We start from the raw sequence: 23,289 nt of genomic DNA on the forward strand, positions 1-23,289 counted from the left end.
AGAGATATTAACTTAACGGTATAAAATATCTAGAATGTGTTGTACAGGTTCAGTTCCTACAGAGTAGCGAATCTAGACATAACCCACAGGAATTGGTGCAGCCTTGTAGTCTAATCTTTCTCTCGCTGTCTTGAGTTTTGATTCTTTCCATTGGAAGAAAGTGAAAATGAAAATTGATTGCTGTAACTGAAAATGCGTTTGAACGTCACAAATGCTTTACTATCATCACTTCCACTCGCTATACCCTCTTCCTACGTTCTCTTCGCCTCTTCCAAATTCAAATTCACATTCCCAGTAGGAATTTGCATTCGCGTTCGTGCTCTCAACACCTTCTCCTCTCTCCCAACTACTTGCCACGATGACAACGATGATTTGTTCGCCCCTATTCCCACTCCCCGCCACGCTGACAAAACCACCAACGCCATCGAGAGAATCGCCCTACGTTTGCGCAACTTAGGGTTAGCCTCCGCCGACCACGCCGACAACGATGACGACGATTTCCTGCGTCGCGAATGGCTTCGTCCCGATGAGGTGCTTTTGCCGTGGGACAAGCGAGAGGGGGAAGAGTGCGAGGAGCACGAGGAACAGCAGAAGGAGAAACTAAAGAAGAAGAGTGTTAATGCAGTGACGCTGGCGGAGAAAACGCTGGAGGAGGAGGAGCTGCGGCGGTTGCGAACGCTGAGAATGAGTCTTAAGGAGAAGGTCACTATCCCCAAAGCTGGCCTGACGCGAGCCGTGCTCGACAAGATTCACCGGCAGTGGAGCAACTGCGAGTTGGTGAGACTCAAGTTTCACGAGCTTCTTGCTCAGAACATGAAGTTGGCTCATCAAATTGTCGAGGTTTTTTCCTTAACAATGCAATCCCTATTTGTGTTAATAACTAATGTTCTTGTGTTTGAGTGATGAGCATTTGCAAAATTGATCTTAAATGGAACTGATTGCGAAATTTAGTTTTGTTAAAATTGGTGATTTACATTTTGATATTTTATTGTAGTAGCAAGTTAGTAGTAAAATTCAACATTCTGAATAAGATTTTTTATTTAATGCAATGCAAGTCACCTACAGTTTTTTTAACTTAAAACTTAATTTTAGTTTCGAAATCAAATTCTCTACATGAAACCAAACATATGAACATTTACTTAAAATTACTTTAGTCAATATGATTTTTGAATGATTCAATTTGAATCCTTGCACCTACTTAGGCTTGGTGTGGGAAAGGATATATCATGTTGTGTTGAGTGTTGAATAATTTGTGAACTGAATTGTTGTGACCTTTCGCAGTGTAGAACTAGAGGGTTAGTTATATGGAGGTCGGGGAGTTATATGTGGGTGTACCGAGGTAGAAATTACCAAGGGCCGATGCAACCGATTGAAAAGGAAGGAGATGATCGAATTCCTGTGCCAGCAGCCGGGGACGCGGCGCTGATGCTGGCAAAGAGTGAGGCAGTTTTTTGGAAGGAGGAGAACATGACTCCAGAAGAAGTGGAGTTTAACAGGATGCTTGATGGGTTTGGTCCTCGTTTTGTTGAATGGTGGGGCACTGGAATACTTCCAATTGATGCTGATTTACTTCCCCCCACAGTTCCTGGTTACAAGACGCCTCTTAGGCTTCTTCCTGCTGGAATGCATCCACGACTGACTAATGATGAACTCACGAATATGCGGAAACTTGCTAAATCTCTTCCTTGTCACTTTGCCTTGGGTAATGTTTGGCTGCTATGCTGTTTTGTTGAATTTTTGTTCCTTTTACTAATATGAATTTTGTGCTGATTTTTATGTAGGGAGAAATAGAAATCTTCAAGGTCTGGCATCTGCTATTCTCAGGCTGTGGGAGAAAAGTTTAGTTGCAAAGATTGGAGTCAAGCGTGGTATTGTGAATACAAACAATGAACTGATGGCTCAGGAGCTGAAGGTTTGTGCTCTGTAATTTCATATTTGGTGTTAGTTGCTTGTGCAATTGAGAATGTGTAATGGGTTGCTGAGCCTAATAAAATGGAAAATCTGAACGATTGAATTATTAGAATTAATGGTGCTGTTAATATGTCAAAGGCCCCTTAAGTCTTCAATGGTGCACACCAAATATGGTATTTGTTAGAATTAAGTATCCTTGATTCTTTTTCTGAAGCTGTTGGCTATAGTTTTGGTTAATTGAGATATAATAACTAATAGTCACCAGCAAAATTTACAATTGCTTTATGATTTTATCTTTGAGAATTAGTCAGTTTGCCTGTTCCATCAACTGTTTCAGTTAGCAAATAAGAAAGCGAAGAGTAATGAATTTTTTTTTATATACTTGAGCTAATCCATTTTCTCCAATTGTTGTTGTCAAAATATCATTCACTAGGTAGTGTTGAACTATTTTTATTTTCTCATACAAATGAATATTATATTGAAGATGCTAATCTGTTTTTCTGCATTGAGTCTGTGTGTAAATGCTAAATTTTATTTACATAGTCAAATGGTGCATTCTTTTGTTGCTAATTCATGCTCATCGACTAGTTTGTTTTTCTTTCATGGTGCAGAAATTAACAGGAGGTACTTTACTCCTGCGGAACAAATATTACATTGTAATATATCGTGGGAAGGACTTTGTTCCAACCAGTGTGGCTGCTGTTATTGCTGAAAGACAGGAAATGACAAAACATGTGCAGGATGTTGAGGAGAAGGTGCGGTGCAAAGTTCATGACATAGCTCCTTCAAGGGAAGATGAATCAAAATCCCAAGCAGGATCATTGGCTGAGTTCTATGAGGCTCAGGCATGCTGGGGAAGGGATATATCTACTGAAGAACGTGAGAGGATGAGGCAAGAGGTTGCCAAAGCCAAGAATGCTAAGCTTGCCAAAAAAATTGAATGTAAACTAGCTGTTGTAAGTATCTACTGGTTTTGTGAAGGTTATATTATATATGCTTGGGAAAGTAATCGTGTTATATTGATAGTGCCTTGCTTGTTGGAATCAAACTGGAGTAGTCATACTTTCACTGTGAAGAGGCTTGTTGGAATATTCTGCAGATTACCATTAGGTTGTTGTTGGGTCATTATCAGTGGAACTATTGAGATGTCATAATTTTCGTTGGATCTCCTTTCGTTGCAAGATCTTGACTTCTTGGAGTTAAATACTGTAACCTACTTTTAGGTTTCCAAAAATTTAGGATGTTATGTTTGCCTTTTAGGGGTTATATTTCAGTGATGAAAGCTTTGGAATGGACCTTTCAATAATTTGGTGTAGAAAAAAATATTTAACGACCCTTGGTACTCAGTCTATAAAGTTCAGCTTGGCATGAGGGGCTTTTGAATCTTAGAAATGTGGTAACTTTATTGCGTGCATTAGTCTTTAGTAAAACTCAGCATCTGATCCTTTAATGGAACCGTGACATGAGAAGTGGCACTAAAAGGGGCATAAATATTGATAAGACTTAGAGATAGCCCTAGGTTGGAATTCTGGATTAGTGTCAATGTAAATCCTTCAAGTTTCAACTTATCATTTTACTAACTGGGGTACATGCTTGTCTTCTTTCAGTTTTATAAAGTTCATGTTTAACTTTAATTTGCTAAATTAATATTTAAAACTCTAAATGCATGAACAGGCCCAAGCCAAAAGGCTTAGAGCAGAAAAGCTATTAGCGAAAATAGAAGTATCTTTGGTTCCAGTTGGTCCTGATTATGACAAGGAAACAATCACAGATGAAGAACGTGTTATGTTCCGTTCAGTTGGTTTAAGAATGAAGGCATACTTGCCTCTTGGTGAGTAACATGTGGCTGTATAAAAGTTTCTTTATTACAATGATGCACAGTATGAACAGCTGTTAATGATAATCTGCAGGTATACGTGGTGTTTTCGATGGTGTCATTGAGAACATGCATCTGCACTGGAGGCATCGAGAACTTGTTAAATTAATAACAAAACAAAAGACCCTTGCTTTTGTTGAAGACACGGCTAGGTTACTGGAATATGAGAGTGGTGGAATACTAGTAGCAATAGATGAAATTCCTAAAGGATTTTCTCTTATTTACTATCGTGGAAAGAATTATAGGCGACCTATGACTCTAAGGCCTAGAAACCTTCTAACAAAGGCAAAGGCATTGCAGCGGTCAATAGCCATGCAACGGCACGAGGTTCCAATTTTATTTTATTTTATTTTTAAGTTACATATCTATTTTTCTCATTTTTGTATCTGTGGTGTATCGTTTAATCTTGAATAACTTGTGCAGGCTCTGAGTCAACATGTAACTGAATTGGGGGAAAAAATAGAAAAAATGAAAAAAGAACTTGTAAGTACTCACTTATCATAATTTCATTATTTATATTTACCTAAATGGATTAGTTGGTCGCATGTAAAGTATTCGCTTATGATATTCTTAGTAATTTCATTTTAACGCGAAACAATAACACCTGCATGTAGTATTTTCTTGTAATTGTAATTCAGTTTCTTATAAAAGGTCTGGATACCAACTTTGGGATCTTATATGGAAAACGTATAGAGTCCAGTGAGATTTTATAATTAAATTTATTATCATATGAGAGAGGCTTAAGATGTGAACGATTGACGAAAAGAAACTAAAATGCAAATTAGTTTTTGATCAGAGTGAAAATTAACTATCTACTGGTGGGGTTGTTCTGCAGAGTGAGGATGGATTCTCTGACGGAGATGACAATTATGGTGATTTCAATGGCGAGGAATACAGTGATTACAATGATAAGAATTCTGAATTTTAGTACTTTGAAAAGGATGGGTTTCAAATCTATGAAGGCAGGTTTACATTTTGCAATGAAGTTAGTTCCTCCTGAGTGACTTCTGCCATTGCCTGCAGCCAGCTAGGTATATATAAACTCTGCTTTCGATCGCTTGTAGGTTCATAATTGTGATTTTCATATACTGAATTTTAAAAAATTGATCTAAAATTTTCTTGAGGCTTATTTTTTTTGGTTTTATAAACACGACATAGTCTTTTCCTTTTAATTGCCAGCATAGTATCCTTGGCTTATGAAGAGGCAGGTTTACTGACAGCAGTTTGAATGGATCGTCTGTCTGCAGTTAAGAATAGAATATCTGGAGTCCTATTCCTTCAAAGTTCTTGAGGCATGGATAAGCTATGTTTTCTTGTACATTCTGACCCCATCCTTACGGATGCTTTTCATTCTTCTTAGTGCTAGGTATAACCTCAAATATAACTAGATAAGCTTATATATTTGTAAATTATTAAATGCATGCTTGTTTAACCTAATAAATAAAGTTAAACATCTTATCAGGCTTGTCTTTGTAAATGAATCGTGCTCACACATGACATTGCTAACTCATAATATATCAATTTTATTTAGGTCAAAGTTGATAACTGTTTCTGTGTTCGAGTTAAGAAATTAAAGATAAGAATATTTTAGTAAAAGTGTTATGACTAATTTTACTGTGATTTTTAATCGATGTGTTACTTTTAATTAAAGCGTTATCGATATTTTAACCAATATTACACAGACACTGATTAGAAAGACAACTTTATTATCTACAAAAAAATATTCAGTGACAATGATTTTCATTTTCGTTTAGAAAGTATTTTATAATTATGAGATTAAATTGTATATTTTATATGAATTACGTTAAAATTTATTAACAAATAGAATTTTATTTGAATATAAGTTGGATAAATAAAAAAAAATTAACTGCTTTTAGTTCTTTAAATATAATGAAATATTAAATTTTAATTTTTAATAATAAATTTTAAGAATAGTTTTGAAAATCTCATCTAAACTTGAATTTTAATATTAAAGATGAAGAATATATATATATATATATATATATATATATATATATAAATTTTGAAGAACTAAAACATTTTTATATTAAAATCAAAATTTTATATTTCATATGCTAAACATATAATTATATATTTTTGAATTTTATTTAAAATAATTAAGTTGCATAAAATCTAATTATATTTAGAAATATGAAATGTTGAGTGTTATTCATCTAAGAATCTAGAAAATAATTTAGGAGTAGGAGTGATTTTTAAAAAACAAATATTTATTATTTTATTAATAAAAGGTGAAGATTATAAATAGAATTTCTATTAATTGAGTTTTATTTTATAAAAGTTATAATTTTTTTATAATTTTTCTAAAATTCTCCTTTATCTTCTATTTAAAATTGTAACACCTTCATTATTTAAAAAATTAAATATTATAGAATTAATTCTGATAGAGAATTTTATTCATTCAATTGGAGTAAGAATAATTTTTGTTTTTTTATGTCAACGAGTGTTTTGAGTTTAATGAGATTTGAAGTTTAATATATATATGACTTAAAATAACTCAAATGTGAATTTCTTCTTGTTTGTAAAATATGCTTAAATTTTTAATTAAAGTTTGTTTGTATATTTAGATCATTATGCGAGGAATAAAGAAAACATTTTTTTAGTCAAAGAATAGTTTTGTAAAGAAAAGGAAAGTTTATTATTATTATTTTGTTCAAGTATTAACATGTTTGTGAATAGTGCAAGTGGGGTTTGGGACACTAACCATTGTTGGATGCTTACTTGATATACAATTCTAGTGGTCTTGACGTTGGGCATTAGCTTGTTTAGGCTGATTTTGAGCATTAGTGCTGACACTTAGCATAAATGTGCTATGTAAAATGTTCTAACATTGGAAATTAAGGGTGTTTTATGATTTATAAAGATTTTCTTGTTTATTTGTGGTATGAATGAGAGTAATTTTATAGAGAATTGTTTCATTATATATGAGTTTGAATATGTATTGGATAAGAAGTCAGCCTAACTCTATTAAACTCATGAATTATAAAAAATAGAGTTTAGGTGGTGAGAGTTTTATTTATACATATCTGTGGGATGTTAAGTTTGCTTACAAATCACTTTGAGATGCACTCATTAAAATTCTATGTACATTCTAAAATTTATTTTAGAAATGCATCACTTAATTTATTCCAAAAATTCATATTTGAAGTCCAGGTTGATATTTATATTTAGAAGCAACTATGTATATTTCCTAACTTGAACTCGCATTTCTTCAACGTATCTTTATCAACATAGAACATAGGTTGGATGATTTCTGCATATCCGAATGTCATGTTTCTTTTATATTAATATTAAATATTACGAAGTTATTATATTTAAAATTTTCACATTTTGTGAAAAAATAAACAATAAAACTAATAACCGATTTTACAAACCATAATAAAATATTATAAATTGTATATTCCATGTGTCATTGCCGACAGATACCTTGTCTAAATTTTTCATCTATAAGGAACACGTAAACTAAAAATTGAGTAATTAATTGTAAGAATATTTATTATTATAATAATCATATATAATAATAAAAATTATTACCAACATAAGTAACTATACTTTCAATATAATTTATTATGTGCTAAATATTTTATTATTAATTATGATTCTTTTTTTCACAAATCTTTTTCATTCAAAATTTTATTATAATGAAAAGTATGTTATTTAAAATTCTCCTACTTAGCTTTAGAGGTTTGTGGCTAAGTAGAATTAAAATAATCATTGATTACTCATTTATAACTTCCCTATCAAATCTCACACATCACATTAAATATGAATTTAGCTTATTTCAAAGTAAATTAATGTAGTATACAGAAAATTACATATATTAGTACAAAATTCATGTCTCAACAATAGGTATAAAAATGAAACACAATATATATAACATAGTTTACCGTGTCAATTGTGTTCTCTTTTTCATTTCATTTTTTTTTTCATCTTTCTACTTGTTCTAACTAATGTTTTAAGCTTTTTTGTAGAAATCTAAAAAGTTTATTCTCTATTATAGAAAGTTTCATTATTTCAGCAAGAGAGAAAATGAATATCAAACAGTATGAAACACATATAATCTAGCTTCCGAATTTAAAAATAATAATTAACTAAACTTCATTGTACATATTAGTGGAAATATAGTAAAGTCTTGGATGCAACTGTTCTGTAAGGATTTTTCCTTCACATTTCTCATCCAAGTTAATTCTGTTGCTACAACCACCGAGAAGCAGTCCAATAAACTTTGACAGATTACAACAATGCACGAGTAATGTTTACAACATCAAGAGTTGAGTCTGGTTTTCTCTTGAAAAGGTAGTAATTAACAACCTTAAAGAAAGTGATTCCATTATTGAACTTAGAAATGGAACCATTTTCATCTACAGCACAATAATTCACAAGCTAGGTTTACACGATTTACACAGGCACTTCACCAAATGGAGTCCATATTGAATGGTTGCTCCTGCAGTTCTAAAGCTCTGGAAGAAGCTGAGACACTGAGATTTGGAGTGAGATTATCAGTTCCAATATTATTGTGAGGAAATGTTTGAGGAACGTACGTTGCAAAGTGATCACCAGTTGCAGCTTCTCTTTGTTGATATGTACTCCTAAGCTGCAATGCCCTGAGAAGCAATGAATTGACAGAAAGGTTTGGATTCAGCATCAACCCAGAAGGCCATGGAAGAGATGGAAGCTCAGTTGCAGAAGGCCAATTCATGGTCGAGTTCATGTTTGTGCTGACATTGCTGGGATCACCAGTGCTGTTGTAAATTTGTGCTGCAACACTAGATGAATTTGCAATGCTATTCAGATTTGGTAGGTCTGCATCACCAAATTCATTCGCCATTGAGGTAGGAGACTCTTGAGATGGTTGAGAGGATGATGTCTGCTGCGCTTTCTTTGGTGCTGAGCTCTTCTGGAAGACTCTGCAAATCACCCATTCTTCCTGCAGAAGTTAACAAAACCATCTCAGATAAAAAACTATGCATGATAGATAACTTTCGTTTTAATTCAACTTGTTATTTTTTAATAAATGCCTATAAACTATAACTGTGCTTTATCTTATAAAATACACTTTTCCATTTAAAGTAAATAGATTGTACTTTATTTCAGTTATATATGACTCTATATATGAATATTTAAGTACACCAAGTTATTACCAAGAAACAACCAAAATTACCACGAATCTGTGTTTGCGTGTGATATTTCAAGAAGACCATAATTATATTGATACATTTATTTAATGATGTTTAAAAGCTGATTATGTTGTTGTAAAAGATATATATGTGTTGAATTTTCAAAATAAGTTTAAACATTTTTCAAACTCAGTTATTGCATGTGCTTTCTCGACATATGCATTAGAATATTTCAAGAAAATGGTATATATATATTCTTGATGCATCCAATCCAATTCACGTAATAAATTTAAGAGTGATTTTGATAAGCAAAAAAATACATTTATTTATTTTATTTTAAATAGCTATATATACGTGCCTTTTTTCAATTAATATCTTTAAAGAAAAAGGTTTAATTAATAATTAATTTTCTCTGTCAACATTAAGCATAATAAGATATCTGAACATTATTGGTACAATTAAATTATTGAAAGCTTTTAACTCCAATAATTTTATAATTTTATTATGAATGAAACATTCTGCTATGAATTAAATGAATATTTTTGAGAATTGATGTCTGTTGTATTTATAAAATGAATATGATATTTATTGATAGTATATATATATATATATATATATATATATATATATATATATATATATATATGTGAATGCATATATAATGCATTGATTTACTTACCTTAGAAGATCTATAGGGCTGCTTGTTTTGAAGTCTATATTCATGCATAACCCAGTTACTTTTCTCACCCCTTGGAGCTCTACCCATATAAAACACCAAAGTTTTCTTCATCCCTATCAAAACTCCACCGCCAAATATCTCCTTATCTTTTCCGGTGGTTTTCCAATACCCTGATTCCGTCGCTCGGTTCGTCCGAAGCCCCGTCGGATATTTCCGATCTTTCAGGCTGAAGAAATACCATTCCTTCTCCCCCATCGAAGCCTTACCTATTTCATATCACAAACATCAAATCTCTCACTTATTCCTACATGCATGCATCTCAAAATTATACTTGCAGATTTTAACGTTTTAAAACATATTAAAATGATCTTTAAAGTTCTAACGTTAGTATATTATTAATGCTCCAGAAGACAACACCAAAAAATTCAGAAGGAATGTCAAATTTTCTTGAATAACACTACAAATAAATGAGGAAATTGGTCTGAAGAACAAGACATATACATATACCAAGTTCGTTTACTCATTTAATTACGCTTCTGATGATGAAAATTAACAGACAGAAAAGGTATATTTTCTGTTTTTCTGACTTGAACATGTAAAATATCTTGCAAATAACCGCAAATCAAAGAACATAAGTACAAGGTCATGCAAAAGGATATTAATAAAAAGAAGGTATATATATATATATAGGTGTAGGTTTTGGAATTGAAGAGAGTGAAAAGCAGGTATATAATAAAGAGAGATGATGAGGAAGATGTGTAAAAGTGTACCTGGGAGGTCCCAAGGTTCAGATTTATTGAGATCAACAACTGCGACAACCTTGGATGTGAAGCTAACGTCAGACACTTTCCTTAATAAATAATATGTGATGAGTTCTTCATCTGTAGGATGGAACCTGAACCCAGGAGGTAGGTTTTCTTCCATCTTCTTAACTGTCAGCCCAATTAATTAACGGATTCCTTGCCAAAACTGAAAAACCTTCTTCAGAACTATAGTACGGAAAATAGATCATCCAAAATTTATAAGCTCTTTTTCATCACCATGAACAGCTCTTATAAATGGCTTCTCCGCTTTTCACAACTTGCATCCACATATTATTTTTAATAAATACATGCACAGCTAACTCTTTGACAAACATGAACTCTCCCAAAACCATGTAGTTTTTTTCTTCCTGTATATTAATTTTAAATAACTATATATATCAAGCTTCGGTTACGTATATCGTGAATTAATTCCAATACTACCACTTTGTTTTACGCGTATTTACTCACTCAAACCAAGAGTAAATATGAGCTTGAATAGTCCAATATTGTGCGTTTTGTGTTATAGTCAATAATCCAGCCAAAAAGTGTCATAATCAATTAGTATAAAGGGATGGGAAAATGTGTAGTATTTATTAGGAAGGCTAGTTGCAATTATTTGTGCACGAGGGGGTTGAGTCTATGTTACACCCTAATTGGGATATAGATTTTCGTCTACTATGATCCTCTTCAACTACCTTCACCCATTTCTACCCACCAAAACCTTTGCCAAACTTCTGCTATAGTCCAATCAGAACGTGTGCTTAATTCAAACCACATTCTCTCTCATTGTAGATGCTGTAGGTACACATGTATCAAACAGTGCCCAATACCTACCGTTATTCCTCAAAATTCTAACAAAATTACTCTCAGTACGCTAATTAAATGATCTTGTTTAACCAAAACGAAGTTTCATGTGTACATTAGCAGCTCTTACATTGATTAATGACTGTTAGCAAGGGGTGTTTGTGTGGACTATTGACATATTATTATTTATTTTGGTTAGTGTTTACGTCGACTAGTATTACTATGAGTGGTTAAAATGGTCACCAACCTTTGGCTATAGGGTAAACGTTTCCGTTGGACCTTTTCAATCGTATTTCATGGCTAATCTTCAAGGCATCCCAAATTTCAATCCTACCCAAAACTTTGCGAATCCCTCATTTTCTGCGTTTTTTAGGAACATCGATCGGGATTCTAGAACCAGCGTTGTTTTACTCACTTTTTCATTCGTTATACATAGGGATGGCAACAACCAATCTAAGTGAGCACAAGCTCATTGTTCTTATTAAGCCAAATAATTATAGAATGAATATTATTTTCTTCCCAACTTCATGTGTCTCTCATAAGATTTTTCTAGAAAAAAAAATATGATCCTTTCTAAATTCGAGACACAACAAAAATAAATTAGACAAACATACAGAATAAGACAGAAATAACTGACATCACAATCTAACATATAGTTAAATGAAAATTTATCATAAAAATATTAATTTTTTATAAGAATCTGAGTTTTAATTTAAGAATCAAGAGAATTCTTTCACATATGACAAGACTCAAATTTTACTTTACTTTTTTATATCTCTATATACAAATACATAAGTTTAAGAAATTCTAAAAAAACTTAAAATAAAACTCAAATACATAAATCACAAATGCAAACTTTCGCAAGTATTAACTCCTTAATGAAGATCTCGACACCCTCATCTTTGACACTAATTATAAAGACCTCCACATGATGCTTGAATATGATTGCCTCTCTTAGAACCACACACCTCTCCCTTTCTTAGAGTTGTACACCTCTCTTATAGAACGTGGTATTTGTTATGTAAATGATTACATATTATACTAGATTATTAACATTTTAATTGAGAATTTGTGTTTGGGAACTATGATTATTATGTAAGGTATTTATTATGATCATGTATTATATTAGATCATAGAGATTTTATTTAGAAGTTTATGATTGAAAATTATATTATTTTACAGGGTATTTATTATATAAATACAGAAGGAATAATCATGAAAAAAAAACATATACTTTCTATAATGGTTAAGGTTAAACACGTCATGTATCATTTCTTATGACATATGTAACACTAATCATTAGTATCATATTCTACGAAGATTAAAACTATAATCATCGTCATAGGACCACATTTTATGAAGATTAAAACTCTAATCATCATCATACGAAGTTTTCTTTGATGGACATGACATTTTTAATGCTTTTTTCTATATGATTATTCATTTCCAATCGATATAGAAGTGATTCTTTTATGACAATTCTTCAACCGTCATAAAAATATAAATTTTTTTATGTTAAATGCATTTATGATGATTCTGAAATTATTATAAAAAATATTCTTTTAGATAATTGATATTATATTTAAAAAATAAACTTTAAATCTAAGTTAGTAACTTTAAATTAACTTAATTTTATAAGCTGAGGTTGAGGTTTATGCTTTCATAGCATAAATTCGTTTTATTTTTAATTATGTTATGTTCAATATAATCATCTCCTTTTGCATGTGTTATGGTACAGCGGTGAAAGCAAATGAAAGATAAAAGAAGGCAGTAATGCGATAATTGAGTTGTACTTGATCGATGAATTGTTTAGCTTATGAAAAAGAAATATGATTAATTCAATTTAATATATTAGAATTAGGGTTTTATAATTGTAATTACTTAGTGGAGACTAAAGCAAGACAGATAAGACCGCCATCACGATTTAAGATCCGGAGTCAACTTTAATGACACAACAATTTTCAGTTGCAACCATTGTTATAAAAATTATCTTTACAATTTTTTCTTTTCTAAGTTAACCAACCAATAACCCTATTAGGTTTGAATAATATTATGAGACAAGTAACCTTTTTTCCCATTCATTTAACTAACCGTGTTATTTTTTTAGCATTTAACTGATTATATCAATGAATATTAATTATAATTAATAAAATTCTTCTTGTTGAATTAAATTCAAAGATTTTTTTTAATTCATTAATTAATTTAGAATAAATCTAATAAGTCATGTTTGGCATTGGATTGCAATAACATCTTTAGATATTTAAGCTATTTTGATTAGTTGAGGTTTAATTTTTTTTAACTCGTCTAATCCTACCGTAAATATTCAAAACCACCTTCCTTGTTGTTCTATGTTATTTTTTTTTTCCAATTCATATATGATTAAATCTCCTTTAAAGTTAATTAACAGTTTACACTGACCCTGTGTTTACACCTAACTGCAGTAATATTAATCACAATATCTACTAAGCCGATCTAAATTAGTTGTAATTGACTTGATATATAAACGTTTAATATTTGTATTTAATATTTATAAATAAAAAATTTATATATCTTGTTTTGTTTTAGTAAAATATCATTTTTTTATATAACGTACAATCAATTTTTAATCTTTAGTACAATAAAAAAATTAATTGGTCTTCCTACAATAATTATAATTGTATTTGAGTTTTACTCGTAATAATTAAGTAATTGCACTGTTAAATGCTAATATAGATATTGTTATATGATATTTGTAACCAATTAGGTTAAATTTTTTTTTCTTAGTGAAAATTAAAATTAGTTTTTTTTTGAAATTTTGAATTAATTTAGTTTTTCAACTTATAAAATGTGTGGATTTAATTTTTTAAAATTTTGTTAAATTTATTTAAGATGGTTTCAAATGTGTTTCTACTTAACATTTTAAAGTGTAAGCAAGTGTTATTATGAAATGCATTTAAAACATCAAATAAACTTACTAAAATTTAGTTAAAATAATTAAATCCACATATTTCTAAAGTTGAATTGGATTTGAAATTTTGACTAATTTTAATTTTTATCCAAAATAAAGAACAAAAAACATATTTAATCATATATTTTATTTAGGTACTTCTGAATTTTAATGTTAATATAATTTTACAAAATTGATTGAATATTATTTAATGTTAATATATTTGGATGTTATGTTAAATAGTTTGATTGATAAGCTAATTGAAACATTACTATTCTTGAAAAAAATAAGTTAGGGAGTTAGTAGTCAAATGACTTTTTTTTTTCATTATTTTGAGTTAAACATAGTTTTTAAAAATAAAATTGAAATAAAATAGTTTAATATTATATATTACATTAAAAAAATAAATTTTTTCTAATAATTACCATCTATCAATAATAACAAAAATATGTTGGTAAATCATATTTATCAACGGATTATCGACCAATAAATTAATTAATAAAGTGATTGTCAAAAAAGTTTATTATTCGTCCGTAAGTACAAATGACCTCAAATACATCAATTATATTTGTTATTAAAATGCGTGAAGGAGTATCCTCCTCACTCCCCCTTTCACTTTTGTTTATTTATTTTTCCTCTTCCACCACAACCAGTCTAGGTCATTTTCATCCTCATAGACCTTCTCCTTCTATATTTGTCTTCCTCTTCCTCAACTTCTTCTTCCTCACCTATTTCTTTAACTCAGACCACCACCACCATCAACGTTCCTGACAATTAATGACATTACTAGTGTGTGTTACCGACAAACCTCTATGTCAGCTACCAATCTCTACATCACTTTGTGACCTTCATGACAAGCTTTCATTTAACAATTTTTCCAACAGACTTTACAAACTCATTCTTTTCAAACAAAAGTATCCGTCAATAAATTTAAATTTGAACTTCGTTAGAAATATTTGTCACTAAATTAAAGTTTATTAACAAATTATTGATCGTGAGTAATTTTCCATTAGTAGTAAACAAAATTCTTGTAGTATTATATATTATTAAGTTAAATAAAAAATAAACCGAAAAACCTTAAAAGTGAGATACTTTTTAAAATAAATTAAAATTTTGTATTAGTTATAATGTTTAATTGGAGATGTATAATAACTAATACAAATTATGATTATAATTAAAACATAAAGTAGCTATCATACTATTACTTTTTATAAATGATATTACTAAAATAATTTTGTTTTTGCTTTTGTTTAAACAGATAAGTAATTAATTTAGGAACAACTTAAAAATAAAAAATTAATGCGTCATTGAATACTGAAAATATCAATTATTTTGAATTATTTTTTAAAAGATTAAAGCTACATTATTTTTGAGACGAAAAGGTATTAACTAACTTATATATAAGTAAACAGAAAAGGTATATTAACTAAATCATATATAATGATATACCAATACTTTTTAACTATCGTAAATTCAAATTACAATTACTACAATGTATCAATTAGAAATTCTCCACTAATGTAAACTAGTTTTCTTATTATTGTTTTATCTTACAGTTATAGTTTTTTTAATTAAGACAAATATTAAATATTCGAGTTTTAAAATAATATAAATTTTTAAAATACATTATCTCCAAGCTTACTGTAAAATTATTTATTTTATGAACAAATACTTATTTTTTTACTTGTACGCATGAAGAAAGATTATAGGTAAACGAAAATATGATCTATATATTGTCAACAAAAATTGATTAACATTGAAAACTACCGGCAATAAATTAATTGGTCATAATATCTTTGAGAAATTTAAACAACAAAATAAATGCAAAAAGTATAACAATTGAAATTCTTTTGATTCGTGAGGATGTTGAATGTTGCAACTTAAGTTCTTCATACTTATTAATAATCTTTTCTTCCGTGGTGTGTTGCTAAATTCATTATTATGAACGGTGGACCAATCAAGACTTTAATCTAATATGCTACACGTAACGTCCACCACGAAGCTCAAACTTTTGGTTAATGTGTGTATATCTATAAATAAAGATCTTGATGGTGATGATTTTATACATTGTGAGATATTAACAACGTCAACCCAAATCTCGTAATCTCATTAAGATGCTAATAGTTTAACTTCTACATATAAAAGAAAAATGCAGTAACAAAACATAATAACTTATATAATGAGTAAATGTGTCTAAATAATCATAGTATGTGTATTATATGTCCATATGAATAAGTCCATTTCAGAGATGATCGGTGTATGTTTAAACTTAGAGAATCAAGATAAGTAGTATAAATAGCGAATGGTCGAAAATAATTAGAGACCGAACGGACGTTTCCGGCAATAAACATTTTCAAGCACTATCTCAAATTAAAATTACTGTTAAGTGTTACTTAGTAAGTAACGAGTCATGATTGAGTCGTGATTAGAGTTTTACTAATCACAAACTCATCCATAAAACTATAAAAAGAAGTCACAAGAAGAAGATAGGTAATTAGATTTACCATAAATTTAAATATTTGTTTTTGACAAGTATTTTGAGTGCAAGGAAGAATTTAAACTAAAAATATTCAAAATTACCTGAGCTAAGTTGAAAAAAAAAGGTGTGAAGATGTTTATGACTATACCCGACCCTACGTCCCAAACATATTTATCAATTATTATACCATTTAGCTTATTCATTCTTTTTACCTTCATTATCAGGTTGGCTAAACTCTAAATAATAATCATACAATTAATATCACTTTTTCCTCCTGAGCCTGCAATCTTAGTAACCACGTTAAAGACAAGGATCAATAAAGAGAGTGTTGGCACAAGAATTCGCAAGTGACACACCCAACTCTACTATCTTTTCTCAAATGGATCTTTATTCAATCAATAGGTAAGGAATAATATTAAACAAAAAAAAAAACTATTTCCTGTTTTGGAATAGGAAGAATCAGAACTCAGAAACAGTATCTATTGAGTTAAACAATGTATGAATTCGAAGCACTTCTCCTCCAAGATTGTCTTGTGACGTAATTCTTTAATAAAGTGCACTTCATGTTTGTCTACCTATGCGTGTGTCTCGGTTTTGGTCTCTTCTTTTGCTTTTTGTTCTTCTAGGAAAAAGAACCCTCTCTTACACTGGATTTTCTACTTCAAATACACACTACAAAACGTTACCTGCGTACTTTTTTCATTAAAAGCAGAATAAATATTATACCCCTTGCGTTATTTAATTCCCATAATAATGGCTTGCACATTACAATTAAACTCTCGTAATATTATATGAAAACTGTACAATGTTTAGTAAAAAGATTATAACAACTTGTTTTAAGATATGTATGTCTTATTATAACTAGGAGTGGAGGTAGTATTTAATTATATCATGATCATGAGGGACCCTATTTTGTGAACTAAATTTGGATGATCAAATGAAAAGCCAAAAAAAATGTTATAAAAATGTGTGTGGATACCTCTTACGAGTGAAAGATCATTTCTGTGAAATGCAGAAAACGAAGGCTTAGTGTCTTTCTCTGATAAAATAATATTAAAATTTGCATGCTATGCTCCTACTAGAAGACTCGTAGATCTTGTTGTAAGAAAGAAGACATTCTAAACCATGTGAAGTTCACGACAGGTTTGTCCATGGTGCTTAGGGCTTATAACCAGGGCCATGCAGCATTTGAGGGATATTAGAGATTTTGACATTTCAGATTTGACCAAGAAGGATACATATTACGAAAGCAACGCAAGGCCACTTAATAAAGAAAATGCTGCTATGTCCCAAAGAAGATGCACTTCTTAAACTATTCTACAATGTCTCAAGCCCTCTTCACCTTCTCTTTCTCCTTCTCTTCTCCTCTGCCGTTTTCCTTCTCACCTTCTTCACCTTCTCAGGCAGATACCCCTTCATCCAAAGGTCTTCTCCATTTCTCTATCTCTTCATTACACGTTTTCTTCTGCCTCCACACTCTCACTTGTACCTTTTTTCTTTGTGTGTAGCAGGGATCAAGAATATGAATATGTGTACACCGAGGATGAAGAAGAAGAAGATACTCAAGAAGGGTATTCTTGTGTTGATTCTACCGAGGGAGAAAACATCACTTGTGGGAAAGGAGTTCCTGTGTTTGTGCACAATGAGAGGCATCAAAGGACTCATTCTTATTCGGAAGAATTCGTAAGCCCCAGAGAGAGCTTGAATGAAGAGTCAGAAGAAAACCATTATTCTGAAACGTTGTCTCTCCATAAGTCTCCGCAAGTTTCTGACTTCGACAATGAAGAGGCAGAAACGGTCGAAGAAGACTTTACAGCAAGAGATTCTGATTCTGTTCCAAAATCTACCAAAGTTACCAAAGTTGAAAGCAGGAACACCTCCCCCTTCAACCTCAACGCGTACAAAGGAAAAAAACACCATGACGGTATCTCCTTACGTTATACCTTATGTATCACCATTTTATATTAGTGTTATGGTAGTGTAAAAACCGTATTATGTATATAATTTTTGGATTTAGTTAAACTCCAATTCTAACTTTTTCAAGCTTATCAGATGACTTGCTATTAATCATGCAAAGTTTAAATTTGAGATATTCAATGGTAAGTGTAAACCTTATGAACTAGTTTTTGGTTGAGTTAGGCCTAAATCCAAAATTTAAGATTATAGTTGTGGTGATACTCTTACATGCTCCATTTCTACAAGGTAAAGTTTCTGATGTTAGTTACTTTATGCAGACGATCACGTTAGCGTTGAAATTATCAGAAACAAGAAGGTGCAAGAGCCAAACGCTGCAAGGGATGAGAGATTCTTTGTTTTTGCTTCTACCCAGTTGCAGAGTAAGAAGTTGATGGTTGAAGAGAAGGATGATGAGTCCTCTAAATGGAAGAGCTCCATCAATTGCAGGGATTCCGAGACTGAGGAGGATGCATTTTCTTCTTCATCCAGAAGAAGTTGCCCCAAGTGGGAATCGTACACATTGTTCCAAAAATATGATGAAGAAATGGCAATCCTAGACAGAATTAGTGCACAGAAACTTCATGAAACAGGTAACAATCTTTTTTCTAATTCCAAGTGCATTACTTATAAGAAAAATTATTAATCCAATATTTCAGAGTCATTAAGGTCCATCCAAATGTCTCCAAGATCAATGTCAGAGCGTATTGTGTACAAGTTTCAGACTATAAATAAAAAATCTGTTGATGTTGGTCACAACCCATATCGTGAACTAGAGGCTGCATACGTAGCACAAATTTGCTTGACATGGGAAGCCCTTAGTTGGAACTACAAAAATTTTCGTTCCAAACATGCCTCACGCCAGGACAATGACACGGGTTGTTCTGCCACAGTTGCTCAACAATTCCAGCAGTTTCGGGTTTTGTTACAGAGATACATTGAGAATGAGCCTTATGAGCACGGTAGGAGACCTGAAATCTATGCTAGAATGAGACTTCTGGCACCCAAATTGCTTCTAGTGCCAGAATATCAAGGTAGGAATATTAGTTTTCATTCCTCTAATAGTAGCACATCTCATGTCACAAGGTGAAATAATTATGTACTTTTGTTAATTTTCTTTAAAAAAATTAGAGGAAGATCAAAAGGATGGTGGTTTTCAATGCAAAATATCATCAGCTTCATTTCTGAAGATAATGGAGGATGGGATCAAAACATTCATGAATTTTCTAAAGAATGACAAAGAAAAACCCTGTCAGATCCTTGCAGCCTACTTCAGGAGAAACCAAAGAGGCACAGTTGATCCAACACTACTGGGACTAATGAAGAAGGTTAACCAAAAGGCAAGATTCAAATTTCAAAGCAGTTGTTCTTCAACATTTGTTTTTAATTCAGTTTTCTGACACATGTTTTTGTGTCCACCTAATCTACAGAAGAGGGTGAAGGTTAAAGATCTTAACCATGCAGGGAAATGCTTGAGGAAGAGAAAGTTAAAGGTGGAAAAGGATATGGATATTTTGATGGCTCTGACAGACCTAAAAGTTGTGTCAAGGGTTTTAAGAATGAGTGAATTGAGTGAAGAGCAGTTGCACTGGTGTGAAGAGAAGATGAGCAAAGTGAGAATCATGGAAGGGAAACTTCAGAGAGATTATTCCACACCACTTTTCTTCCCCTCACATTGACTCACCAGATGGTTTTGTTTGGTGATTCCATTGTTAGTATAGTTATAATTGCACAGAAGGAATATGCATGACACTCTATAATGTTAGATTAAAGAAAATGGAGTCTTTCAACAAAACATGTGGAAACATGGATTGTGGTGTCCAAATTCAGAAAATGTTTATGTTATTATGCATTTTGAAGGTAGAAGAAGGTCAGAGACAAAGTGTTGAATCCAAATAAGAATGAACAAGGCTGTCACAGATGAAGTTGAATAAAACCATACATAGTCTTAGAGAGAAATAAATAGAGAAAATAATGCAGAAACTGTCTACAGGTTATGAGATATTTATTGAATTTACGGCAGCATACATTATCTTGTAAGAAGTTAACAATAAGAATTTTTAGAAGGATATATTCATCATTGTATATTGACATATTCCAGTTTGACTTCAAAAATACAATAAATCATATCTCTTTGTAAAATATTCTCAGTTATAGCAACAACTCAGATATTATCCTCCTCAATACAGATTCTTAACAAAATATTTATTTTTTCTTTCTAGTATACAAATATTTTTATTATTTATTTTTACCTAATTTAGAGATATTTTTGTTTTTTTGGTAGGTACACTATCTTTTTTATTTTTTCTTCTAATTGTGACTACTTATTTAAATTGCAATCAAGCTTGAAACTATAATTAAAGGATTAAGTATAATAGTTTTTTTTTTTATTTATAAGCATTGATTAGTTGATGTGTATACATCTAGTAGAATTTACTTTTTAATATATATTATTGAAATAAACTAATGGCTGTTATAAGCTGAATATATACACCACAACTACCCTACTATGCAGGAACATATAAAGGACAACACCACTTCTTCATTGACATTATTCCAATTCTCCAAAAAAAATAATAATATTGAACTCAGGTTTTTTTTTATTACAAAATTGATTATATTATGATGGTTGTCCACTTGGATATGAATGTGCTGAAAAGGATCCCAAACCTAAAAACATTAACGAGACAAAGTAACCTGTCACATGAAAAATATTTTTCTCTTTCCAATCTTAAAATCAATATTAAACTAAAATCAAAGTTATTATTCTTCTATAACTTCTATTGTATAATAAATTTTAATGATAATCACCAAAATGACTTTAATTTCAATTGAAAATATAATTTGAACGATATCTAAATATACTTAGTTTTTTTATATTAGTTATCTCATGTAAAATAAAATGAACATCATCAAAACTATAAAACTATTTACTGTCTTGAATCAAATTATAATGAAAGTTCAAGTATTTAGGACCACTTGTTCACTAACACTATTCAAACAAAATATATATAATAATGAAAGAACTGACTTTTCAAATTAACCTCATCAATGAGTTATGTTGTCAGTGTTATTTGTGTTACAATGTGAACATTTTCAAACAGGCAAGTGTATAACTTTTTTTATTTTATCTGTAAATGGAAGAAAATATTTGATAATATTATATATATATATATATAATCAATACTTTAATTTATGCAAATTTGTGCATATAAAATAACAAGAGATAAAAAAAAAACCAATTATGTAAGACTTTGATAAATTTTCACACATGACAAAGGTTAAGAATATAATATGATATTTTTCTGGGGTTTGAGAGAAAACTGAAGGACATGAAAACCATTTGCAAATGAACAAAGCATTGGGAAAATGCTCAGAGAGAAAAAGTTGGATGGTTAAAGGAAGGAAAGTTATGGTTCTTTCAAGGAGGACAATATGCTCTTTACTGCAGCACATTGTTGAATATGAGTAACTTATAAAAATAATGATATATATATACACTTTAATTTTATATATACTTATTACAAATTAATTTTTTATTACATTATATATCTTATAAATTTATAACTTATATTTCCTCTAGGTTTGTAATAAGTATTGATCCATGTTTTGGATGTCTATGAATTATTTTTTTCTTAAATATGAATAAAAATAATTTATATCAAGTATAATAGGAGCTCTGGGAGATATTGACATAGGATAATGATAGGAATTCTGGAGTATATAGGAATTCCACCATGTGTATGAAAATTTAGCACATCTTGGAAATATTGGGTGGAAGTCTTTTTTTTTTAGTAATACCTATTTTTTTTTTGTGAATTAGATTTATGTCAATTAGCTAGTAAACTAAGGATGTGAATTATTGTATATTAAAATATATTAACAATAAAATTATACTTAATAACAAGCAGAATAAAATTAATATATAATTATGTCTTTTAAAATAAAATATCATGCATGGTCAGTTCATGTACTGAGCTAATAAAGTTGCTTAGTGAGTTTGACAAAATTTTAGAGATCTAGAAAAAAAAAATATTCTTGGTCGGGTGGGTGAGGTATAAAAAAGTTATATAATTATTTCTTTATGAAGAATGTATAATATTTTTTGTGGCATCTTTGGTTTTGTCTAAGGTGAGATGGAGAGAGATAGACACAGCAGGAATGAGATGGGAAGCTGTGTCTGGTCCATTCTGCACCTTGTTTCTTATGCCCACAAACACCGGTAGCATTTATGACACACCGCTTCGTCTTTATTATTTATATTTAATATTCATAACGTCTCCCACGCGATGTGATATTACCGATGTTATCGCTCTCAATTCAGTCCTCCAACCGCTTCTCATTTCTGAGAATTCTTATCCTATAATTATTATCTTCTAATTAGCAAATTTATGATATATAACTTTTTTTAATTAATATATATTTATTATAAAAATAATAATTATGACAAGTGAATTACTTTGAAGATTTTTGATTCAAAAAGGTTTTTATTGGAGGCAACATTTTGAAATATATTTACACTCAAGGAATGCTAGATTCTAATTGATTTAAAATATTGAGATACACTTTAAGTTTATTTTAATTTTATAAACTCAAAAAATAATAAATTTTATTAGGATAAACTCTAATATACTATTTTAATAATATATTAAAAAGTGAATTTAAAACTTAAATTAATTCTACAAAATTAATTTATAAGGCGAGATTTACACTTATTTTTATA

General features: G+C 30.4%; 3 protein-coding genes across 5 annotated transcripts; 2 read left to right on the forward strand and 1 right to left on the reverse strand.

The window, feature by feature from the left end:
• Window positions 1-51: 51 nt before the first annotated feature.
• LOC148205346 (CRM-domain containing factor CFM3, chloroplastic/mitochondrial-like) lies at window positions 52-5,264 on the forward strand. Of its 3 annotated transcripts, none has more exons than XM_088103039.1 (9): window positions 52-840; window positions 1,282-1,702; window positions 1,782-1,912; window positions 2,523-2,867; window positions 3,586-3,742; window positions 3,822-4,114; window positions 4,211-4,270; window positions 4,623-4,818; window positions 4,946-5,264. In XM_088103039.1, exons 1-8 carry the CDS (start codon window positions 193-195, stop codon window positions 4,713-4,715), a joined length of 2,148 nt encoding a protein of 715 aa, XP_087959165.1. In that variant the 5' UTR covers window positions 52-192; the 3' UTR covers window positions 4,716-4,818; window positions 4,946-5,264. The 3 variants fall into 3 exon arrangements, with proteins under 3 accessions (XP_087959165.1, XP_087959163.1, XP_087959164.1); XM_088103037.1 differs by having other exon boundaries at window positions 53-840; window positions 4,967-5,264; XM_088103038.1 differs by having other exon boundaries at window positions 53-840; window positions 5,035-5,264.
• A 2,603-nt stretch (window positions 5,265-7,867) lies between these two features.
• LOC148205347 (NAC domain-containing protein 20-like) lies at window positions 7,868-10,741 on the reverse strand. The gene is made up of 3 exons (XM_088103041.1): window positions 10,372-10,741; window positions 9,602-9,867; window positions 7,868-8,732 (listed from the first exon to the last, which is right to left on the reverse strand). Exons 1-3 carry the CDS (start codon window positions 10,523-10,525, stop codon window positions 8,217-8,219), a joined length of 936 nt encoding a protein of 311 aa, XP_087959167.1. The 5' UTR covers window positions 10,526-10,741; the 3' UTR covers window positions 7,868-8,216.
• Window positions 10,742-17,683: 6,942 nt separating this feature from the next.
• LOC148205348 (uncharacterized) lies at window positions 17,684-20,728 on the forward strand. Its single transcript, XM_088103040.1, has 6 exons — window positions 17,684-18,038; window positions 18,125-18,537; window positions 18,848-19,159; window positions 19,226-19,600; window positions 19,698-19,906; window positions 19,997-20,728. The coding sequence occupies exons 1-6, from the start codon at window positions 17,890-17,892 to the stop codon at window positions 20,243-20,245; spliced, it is 1,707 nt and encodes a 568-aa protein (XP_087959166.1). The 5' UTR covers window positions 17,684-17,889; the 3' UTR covers window positions 20,246-20,728.
• The last annotated feature ends 2,561 nt before the right edge of the window (window positions 20,729-23,289 follow it).

Source organism: Vigna umbellata, chromosome 1 (genome assembly GCF_029865625.1).
Source record: "Vigna umbellata cultivar VRB3 chromosome 1, Vumbellata_1.0, whole genome shotgun sequence".
NCBI lineage: Eukaryota > Viridiplantae > Streptophyta > Magnoliopsida > Fabales > Fabaceae > Vigna > Vigna umbellata.